Source organism: Nelusetta ayraudi, unplaced genomic scaffold (assembly GCF_046127955.1).
Source record: "Nelusetta ayraudi isolate G7.1 ecotype Tasmania unplaced genomic scaffold, CSIRO-AGI_Nayr_v1 ptg000059l, whole genome shotgun sequence".
Taxonomy (NCBI): Eukaryota; Metazoa; Chordata; class Actinopteri; order Tetraodontiformes; family Monacanthidae; genus Nelusetta; species Nelusetta ayraudi.
This window is the reverse complement of record NW_027466109.1, coordinates 4,565,999-4,575,007: the sequence shown is the minus strand read 5'-3', so window position 1 is coordinate 4,575,007 and position 9,009 is coordinate 4,565,999. Positions and strand designations below refer to the sequence as shown.

General features: G+C 44.1%; 3 protein-coding genes across 3 annotated transcripts in view; 1 reads left to right on the top strand and 2 right to left on the bottom strand.

Annotated features, from left to right (window-relative positions):
- The first annotated feature begins 329 nt into the window (after positions 1-329).
- Positions 330-2,569, top strand: cks2 (CDC28 protein kinase regulatory subunit 2). The gene is made up of 3 exons (XM_076039437.1): positions 330-488; positions 979-1,106; positions 2,089-2,569. The coding sequence occupies exons 1-3, from the start codon at positions 430-432 to the stop codon at positions 2,130-2,132; spliced, it is 231 nt and encodes a 76-aa protein (XP_075895552.1). The 5' UTR covers positions 330-429; the 3' UTR covers positions 2,133-2,569.
- A 35-nt stretch (positions 2,570-2,604) lies between these two features.
- On the bottom strand, positions 2,605-5,760 carry cimap1d (CIMAP1 family member D). Its single transcript, XM_076039436.1, has 5 exons — positions 4,631-5,760; positions 4,458-4,535; positions 3,846-3,956; positions 3,360-3,473; positions 2,605-3,151 (listed from the first exon to the last, which is right to left on the bottom strand). The coding sequence occupies exons 2-5, from the start codon at positions 4,495-4,497 to the stop codon at positions 2,664-2,666; spliced, it is 753 nt and encodes a 250-aa protein (XP_075895551.1). The 5' UTR covers positions 4,498-4,535; positions 4,631-5,760; the 3' UTR covers positions 2,605-2,663.
- Positions 5,761-6,801: 1,041 nt separating this feature from the next.
- Positions 6,802-9,009, bottom strand: part of cpamd8 (C3 and PZP like alpha-2-macroglobulin domain containing 8) — a 38,593-nt gene continuing 36,385 nt past the window's right edge. Inside the window, exons 43-44 of the mRNA XM_076039653.1 lie at positions 8,528-8,732; positions 6,802-7,989 (exon numbers count right to left, since the gene is read on the bottom strand). Coding sequence (XP_075895768.1) covers position 7,989; positions 8,528-8,732 — 206 coding nt within the window. The 3' untranslated portion in view covers positions 6,802-7,988. The remainder of the gene's footprint in view (positions 7,990-8,527; positions 8,733-9,009) is intronic.

Sequence of the window (9,009 nt, the reverse complement as noted above, 5' to 3'; positions counted from 1 at the left end):
TATTTGGACCGATTGTGGGCGGATCAAATGATGGGCTGGGCTATCGTACGGCCCACTTTTCATAATAAGTGGCCATCTACCACTAAATTTCTACAAATTAAAAAAAAACGCTCAAAAGTTATCTTACTGGAATTGGGAGAGGGGGGAAACTTTCCATTTCCTGTTATTTTTATTTATTTATATCTTTATTTATTTTGTATTTGTGGAAAAACAACAACTGCTCAGCGGAGTGCGTCATCATGTCGAACAAACACGATTCGAGGGAGGAGGATCACATGCTGCTGGATTGGCCAATCAGAGCAGCCCCTTTGGTTTGAATTGTCAGCGGCAGACGGCAGACGCTTATTGCGCTCGCACTCACTCGAGACTCAGAGCCCCTTCGCTAACCAAAACAAGTTTTCTAGGTTTCAGCCTTACCAACCACCGAGGATGTCGAAAAAACAAATTTATTACTCTGACAAGTACAACGACGAGGACTTCGAGTACAGGTATAACTGCCGTTTTGGGGTTGTCGTTGACGTCAACGTTTTAGAAAAATGTTAACCTAGCACGAATGCTCGGTTCGATTAACTTTAGCATTTTCTTCACCTCGCGGCATAAAATACGTGACCGAAACTTGTTTCGGCCAACTGACATTAAGTTCGCTCATTTGATTTATTTCTAAAGCTTGTTGTCACTTTCAGTTCCGTAACTAATTAACTAACATGTGGTGTAGACGTTCAAAACACGAGTTCTTACCATTAGCCGTTTTAACTGCTTTATGTTAATGTTTACGTTGAAAACTGTTCATCGTTTAACATTTTTTTTTTTTTTTTTTTTTTTTTAATTGTCAATTTAACGTTCATTTTAAGAGTCCAAAGGCTGTTGACCTAGTTTAAGCTCTCACTTATGTAATCACTTTAAACATATGCAGCCTTACAATTGGGTATATTTTCTTTTATTTAGCCATTCATGTGTCTGTGTTTATCCTCTGTTCAGGCATGTCGTGCTTCCCAAGCAGCTGTCTAAATTGGTCCCCTCCTCCCACTTGATGACAGAAGATGAGTGGAGAGGACTGGGAGTGCAACAGAGCCAGGGCTGGATCCACTACATGATCCACAAACCAGGTACAGTGAGCTGTAACCTCAAAGTGTGAACGTGATACAAATCAAACACACCAACGTAGGAATGGGAGACGGGGAAATTACACCTTCACAGTCTCGACATGGCAGAAAATCTTATTAGGGGGGTGGGGACTCGGTGTCGTAGTGGTTAGCACTGCCGCCTCACAGCAAGAAGGTTGTGGGTTCGATTCTTCTTCTTTTCTGTGTGGAGTTTCCGTGTTCTCCCACTGTGTGTGCGTGGGTTCTCTCCGGGTTCTCCGGCTTCCTCCCACAGTCCAAAAACATGCATGTGAGGTGAATTGGAAACTCTAAATTGACCACAAGTGTGTGTGAGAGCGAATAGTTGTTTTGTCTCTATGAGGGATGAACTGGCGACTTCGCCGTGACCCTGAGCTCAGGAAGAAGCGGGTATTGAAAATTAATGGATGGGTATTTTGTTTTTTGTTTTTAAACTGATAATTTGACATTATTACTACCATAAGGTATGTATTAATATTTCCATCTGTGCATTACCATTACAGTATTTTTAGTTCAATGATATGACAGCGACACACGAGCCCTAAACTATGGACTACAAACCAAATGGTCCCATATTTTTGCTCTGTTTATCTGCTGTGCAAACAGACTGCGGATAGTCGACATGTCCAGGAGCAAAATGGAAAAGGAACTTTTGATTCCATCTATAAGTCCAGTATAACATTAACTAATGCAATTATGATTTACGATGTCTGTTGTTCAAATTGTGTGAAAGGGTATATTCAAAGTTGCCACCAGAACAAAGTCTCCCTCTTATGATATCGTGCTGAAACTTGAGGAGGAAACACTTGTCTCGATTGGTTAATTTTATTGAAATTATTTTGGAATTAAAAAAAAATAATAATTACAGCAGGGTAAGTGTAGAAGAAAAACATGTTGTATTTAGCTGTCCAGTGCTTTTACTACTGATTATCTTTCTAAAAGAGTCCTGTTTTCCTTTTCCCTCCAGAGCCACACATACTCCTGTTCCGAAGACGTCTTCCCAAAGAGTGAACAGGACTCCTTCATCAAACTCCAGCTTTCGCCTTCAATTATTTTGTTATCTTGAGGCACAGATCTCTCCCATACACTCTACAAATATGCGCAACTTGTGTAGAAGTCTTTTTAGTTGTGCTGTGGGTTTTTTCTTTTGCCTTTACAAACTCCCTCAATTTTTAGAGGTAATTAGAGGCAGATAGCCACTGTGAATAGTAACATTAAAAAAAAAAAAATATGAAGCTAAATATTTGCCGATTCATTTGAATGTTTTTTTTTAATTATTTCTCTGATTTCCTCTTGTAAGTTGAGTGGTTACACAGGGTTTCGTGTTTCTGGAGCTAAAGTTATCCCACAAAACTGCTTCATCTGTTTCAACATTCCTTGTCTGTCGAAGTTGTGTTTGTTTTGTAAATAGAATTTTAAAATATGCTTTTTGTCATAAGTCACAAGCCATTCAGCAACTTTCTTGTTGTGTTAAGATCAAAATAAAAAAAACCTGAATCATACAGTTTGTTTTTCAGTCCTTCTTATCTTCAGTCATTGTGATTAGTCAGAAACGTGAACTACAAGTGGAGTAACAAACTCTGAGTGTCGGACTCCTAGAGAGTAGGCAGGTGCTCGAGCCTTGTCAACTGTCACTTTCTCTGGGTTGTACGCTCCAGGGCCAGGCTTCTGAGTGGAGTCTCTGGGCAGGCTGTGACGCCCCAGCATGGAAAAAGCAGGTTTTCGGGGTAGATAAACGCTTGGATCTGTACTGTTGTACCCGCAGGGCCCTGGCGTCTTGGCTAAATCCACCGACGGTCCCCCTGTGCTGTAACTTCTAGACATTGTGTAGCTTGCACTGGCTGGCTTGTTTGGTACTTGAGGGCCCATGAGCGGAGGGAGGCTGTACTTGTTTGGGGCAGGTACCGCGTCAGTGCTCCTGTAGTGCGTTCGCGAGCCCATTGTGTACGATGGCGGTCTCCGCTGGAGGTTACACGGTGGGGCTCGTTCAGGGCTGTACGCTCCAGGCCCTGGTGTCTGGGGTAGCTGCTCTAGTGGACAGAAAACGGTTCAACCATCACTGCCACATGTCGGTCAGAGTGTGCCCTCTTCACAAAGCCTCTGATTTTCAGTTATAACAGGTGACACATTGTGTTTAGAAGTTGCATCAACAACAGCTGTTGCACCGGAGTTCGTTTGTTGATCCAAATGAACTGTTTAGTGTGTGTAGCTTAAAAAGAAAAAACTAATTTATCATACTTGCTTTCTTCATTCGGCCCAGCATTGAGTACGAGGGAGTTCCGTCTTTTCCAAATCGAGTGATTTTTGCATCAACATGATACTTGGGGCCTGGACTTGAGTCCACACAATATACTGGGGGAAGAGGAGACCATATTGCTTGTACTGTATATCATGTTCTCACGTTGGTTTGAACATGAAATGGTTCTAAGAAAGACAACAATATAACGTCACATTACTTAGAAAACATACATTAGTCCAATAAAGTAACCAACTGTTGAAATGTTGTCTCCCCCTAGTGGTTAGTAAGTGGCATAGTATTGCATATTTGACAACCCTCGAGGAGTGTGCAGAGACGGGGAGGGATCACAATCCCAATAGCTTTCCAACGATAGCTTATATATAACTAACGTGTATTATTTTTAGCCATTTGTCAAAATCAACATGCATTTTTATTGGGGTTTTGTCCCCCTGTGAGTTTCAATGCAAAGTAACTGAAAAACTTACTGGTGTCAGTCATCCTGCCATGAAAGGAATACGCAGGACTAGTGGACTTGGTGTAGTCATGGCCAACAAATCCGATGGTTGGGGGAAGACCGTAGCGTCCAGGACCTGGACCTGCAGTCACAGGGTAAAACATCATATTCAAGAGATAAGTGGCGGCACACCAGCAAACATTTTTTCCACGAAAAAGTTTTGCACATGGATATTCAAAGCAAGCAAATGTACAATTCCCAAAATGTAATAATGGAGGGCATTTGTCTGCCTGTCGACCACATGACTGGCAGCCACGCAGCCCTGAGCTGAACGCTGCAGATTGTTCATCTATCATGTCCACTGGGTAAGACAAACGTCAAGCATGCAAGTTGCTGCCTGCGCACATCCAGTGGCAAAATATGACATCAGCAAAGTGTGCACGAGAAGATCACATTTTTTTTTAAATGTATGTGTTTTTTTTTCTTTCTTCTTCTTCTTTTTAACAGAAACTGGCAAGTTGTGGCACTGGAAAAACCTTGATGCTGCACAAGCAGTTTTACTCCACGCATCGACTCAACGATTCTGGCTCCTTCCAGAATATATACAACAAAACTGTTCTGTACTAGAACTTCATGAACCTACCTCTTTCTCTTCCGGCAATTGCTGGGTATTTTTTCTCCATCACACAAATTCAGGGATCTCTTGATGTTTGACATGCCACTGAAAATCCAAGACAGCAGTTTAATGCATTTAGTTTTTTTGTTTGTTTGAATAGCAGGTATGAAATTTAAAAATAATACATAAAAATCCAGTACCATTCCACTGGTGGGTCAACCAAACTGGCGCAGAATCCGAGCACGGCCGTTCTGACATACTTCCATCCTTAAAGTGCATTCTGGTGGATCTCCAGATATGTGTATTATTCCTCCCACGTCCCCAGCGCAACCCGTCCTCTGGAGGCCGACGGTGAAACTGAGAACTCGGAATGATCCAGAATCAATCCCCAATTTCCTCTTTTAACAATCGGGAAACCTGAGACATATAATTCACAGTGAAGTGCCAACGGTGGAGCGGAGCACAGACTGGCCAGGCCTCTGTGCCTCCGCAGCGTCCGAGCACTCAATCAGCAGGGGCTGAGACAGGTGAGCGGGCCCTCCCGCACCGCTGGGGTTGTATGGGTGCACTCAGCTGGCTCCCCAGGAACAATGTCATCACTCCGGTTAACTCTCGTGTAATGCTAGCTCCCCGCCGCCAACGATGAAACCAAGACCTCCTCTCTCCCTTTCTCTTTTCACTCGTTCTTCTCATGGCAGTGCAGAGATGCAATATCACTCTTCAGCTATGCATGAGGCGGCCACAGAGACTGCCGTGGGTTAGATCCTCGGGTCCCTCTCCTGCACTGCTGGCTGGCTCGTTGTCACTGCGGGGACACAGTTTGTTTCCATCTCGACTAGAAAGAAAAATTCTAGCTGGAGGATTTTCAGATATCTTTTTTTGTCCAAGACTATGAGGGAGAAGTTTTGCATGTGGTTCATTATCTACAAAACTCCATAGCGCTCCAGAACACTGCATTGTTAGCCATCTGTTTGCAGGCTACTGCAAAAACACTGAGTTTTTGTTTCTTTTTCGAAGAGAAGTTAAAAACTTACAGACTTTCCACTTCCTTCTAAGCTCCTTGCACTGTCGGACCTTTCTTAGTTTGGACAAAAACTTGTCACTGCCCTTCCAAAAGTATCAGTGTCACTTTGTGACATCATAAAGGGCTGCTCTCTAGACATTTTCTGAAAAGTGGAGAGAGTAAAAAGGAAGCAAAGGATGAAGTTTCTCATTTCTGGTGTGTTCAATAACACACTCAAGATTAGTGTTTAAAAAAAAAAGTGGTGCATGGACCTTTAAATATTGTACTATAATACATATGTAATACATATATCTCAAAGTGAACTCAAACACAGTCCTGCTCAGACACAACACCACCTCCCGTCCCCCATACACGCACACGCGAAAAGCCACAAAGTCACAACACAGGCTCTGGGTCAGCCGCAGTGCAGCACACCTGGAGCAGTTACAGGCCATGTACTTTCATTTGGCAGGCCCCATTGAAGTGGCGACGCACAGGCCTTTCCTTTATCATCTTTACCTTGGGGTCAAGCTGATTACCCAGATGCAGTTACAGTTCAGCCCTCTTTGATCTCCTTTAATCCTCTGCCGCTCGTGATTTGTGGCCTGGTTTTGAAGGAGTCGTTTTAAAGGCTCGAAACAGCCAGAGGCCGCGGTTACCGAGAGGGGTCAACGAGAGACGTGCAGAAAACAAAGCGTTAAACTTTAACGGGCTCCCAACTCTCGCTGCTGCTGCTGCTTTAAGGGAAGAAAAAAAAACAGTTTCATTTTTCGTCTTTCGCACACACACACACACGGATTTAAAGTGGGGCATACGCAGCGTGCAAACACGGCGAGGTGAAGCGTGCATTCTCTCTCAAGTGCAGGAGCGTGTAAGAGATCAGAGTCAGTTATCAAAGCAGAGGTCCCTCTGAAGCAGCAGGCTTGTAATAAAGCCCACTGCTGACAGGAAATCATCTCCAGACCTAACTAGCCTTTCAAAGGAAATGGAGCAAACACAGTGTTCATAAAGTTGCACCGCAGCTCCTCCGGTAGCAGAGAGGGACACACACACACACACACACACACACACACACACACACACACACACACACACACACACACACACACACACACACACACACACACACACACACACACACACACACACACACACAGTCCTGCTTCTGTCAGGATCACAGTGTTCCACAGATCTTTTTTTGTCCCCTTGTTTCATATGTTTAACCCTCACGAGCTCAAACAGAAGTAGGAAGTCCAAGCCCAGCTGACTGGGATGCATGAGAAATTTTTTCTAACCTTGATATAGACGGCAGACTTGATATAAACACTCCCTGCAGTGGAGAGCGTGAAGGCACCACCAAACCTCGCGTTGTATACAAATGTTTATTCACGTTTGTTTTTAAAGAGCACAATATTTGATATGAAGAGTGGTTGCAATTCAATTTGGTACATTTACAGGAATTCTAAACTTCATTCTTGATTTTTTTTTTTTTTTTTTTTAACTTGATTGCTTCACGAATCAAAATTAAAAACAAAACGAAACAAAAAAAAAAAAAAGAGAAACAAAATAGCTTATGAACTGTACAATCAAATTTCAAAGGTAGGTAAAAAGAGGAAGAAAAAAAAAAGAAGGTGACTTGAGAGTAGATGACGGTTCCAGGAGCGTTTGGACTTGTGCATTTACGGTGATGCCACTCGTCAAGAAGGCTGTCGAGTTCACGTCAAAGTTGGCGGTTGGCCAGAGACCATTGTTGCGTGTCAGTCCCCCTCTCGTTCCCTGTGTTTCCTGTCAGCCGCCGCTGCGCCGCGGTGAGGGAAACATCTGAGCCCGTGTCTCTTCCGAGCATGTGGTGAGCACATGTCTTTTTTTCTTTCCAGCAGGATACCTGCTCAGGGATTCCATCAAACATTTCAATAATCAGGTTAAAGCTTGTTGTGTAAGACCAGACATTCAGTTTGGATTGAGAGACACCAGGCGGGTGTGAAGTCGACTGGCTGGATGGATGGATGGATGGATGGATGGATGGATGGATGGACAGGCGGGCGAGCGGTGATGAAGACAATCAAAAAACCATGATACGACATCTAGCTACAAATAAATACCACAGATAGAAAATATAACAAAAATATTTTTGCGTAAAGGTGTAATTACAAACATAAATACTTGATTATTTCTTGCTAGTGATTATAAAGGCAGAAGAGTGAATAACATAGACGCTATGGTGCCTATCGGTGACGGGCGGGGGAGGGGGGTCCGGAGGAAGAAAATCTCCAAGTCTAGAGAAGTGACTAGCTTCAACGGCACTCATACGCAATCTACATCCAAACACAAGCTCACGGCCGGACTGGCAAACGCCTCGTCGCACACACTCTCACACAGTCGCGCTCCCGCTCTCCAGACTCCGCCTCTTCGTTTTTCAGGAAACTGAGAAAGTCCCCAAGTCGCTCCTCTCTCTCTTTCTCTCTTTCTCTCTCGCTCTCTCTTTCCATTCACTGGCATATTCACAAGTAATGTACAATTTGGATGTGGATATGGCTTCTCCCATCTTCAGCGTTTCTGCGGACGGAGAGAGAACAGGACACGTTTAGGTGGAAACGTCACCGATGGCTAAGCTGCATAATAAACATACAACAAGAAAAAACATTCTGTTGGGTTTGCATTTATTTATTCATTTATTTATTTATTTTTTACTATAAATATGCAAAGTCCTACTTGTAGAGACCAATTAATGCCCCATTTAACTTAGTTTACGTGAGGCCTTCAAGGTCTCAGTTTCCCCATTTTCAGATTTGTATATTTTCTTTTTCAGCCTGGACTGCAGTGGAGCAACTTGACTAATAGTCCTCTACTCAATTGGAAAAAGAACCCTCTGTTTACACCCTTCTGCAAACAAAAAGACAGAAAAAAGCTTCTTCAAAACTGATGCTTAGTCTTGATGCTTTCCTGACGCTTGGTGTTTTCAATAATCTTGGCCTAGGAGAGGTATCAGTGCGATGTGACATCACAAAGGGCCGATACCAGAACTCTGTGTCATGTAGAACCTGTAAACCTACAGACAAACAGGGAGCGTTTGCGGTCTGTGAGTGCGTCGTACCATCGCTGAGGGGTGCTCTTTGTGTCCGGAAGGGGCAGTAGCTGGACGTCTGTCGGCCGGGGCGCCTTCTGCTCCACGTCGCCTCCGCCTTCCAGCAGCTCAGAATGGGCCCCCCCATCTGCGTCTGCCAGGAAAGGCTCCGAATCGGGGTCGTACTCGTACGAGTAGTAGGACACCTCGGCCATGGAGCCCTGCTCCTCTTCGCCTGGACGGGAGAACGAGACGAGACGCGGCGGCCAGTGAGCGAGACCTTCAGTATGCGCTCAGTTTGCCTTTTTAAAAACCTCTGCATTGACAAACATAAAGTAAGCGGCGGTAGGCAGCAGCAGCACAACAGCAGCAGCAGCAGCAGCAGCAGCAGCAGCAGCAGCAGCAGCAATACCCAAGAGCAGACAGTAGGGGTCTCTGTGTACTAAAAATAAGTTGCATTTTGACTTGTGCCTTGGGCAAGGGCTCAGCTTCATGACATGATTTACCATCAG

Coding starts and splice junctions, on each gene's coding strand:
- cks2 (XM_076039437.1), top strand. CDS start 430: ATGTCGAAAAAACAAATTTATTACTCTGACAAGTACAACGACGAGGAC. Junction 489..978: donor GACGAGGACTTCGAGTACAG/GTATAACTGCCG, acceptor TCCTCTGTTCAG/GCATGTCGTGCTTCCCAAGC. Junction 1,107..2,088: donor CTACATGATCCACAAACCAG/GTACAGTGAGCT, acceptor TTTTCCCTCCAG/AGCCACACATACTCCTGTTC.
- cimap1d (XM_076039436.1), bottom strand. CDS start 4,497: ATGGAGAAAAAATACCCAGCAATTGCCGGAAGAGAAAGAG. Junction 3,957..4,457: donor AATTGCCGGAAGAGAAAGAG/GTAGGTTCATGA, acceptor CTGTGACTGCAG/GTCCAGGTCCTGGACGCTAC. Junction 3,152..3,359: donor GGGCCGAATGAAGAAAGCAA/GTATGATAAATT, acceptor TCTGTCCACTAG/AGCAGCTACCCCAGACACCA.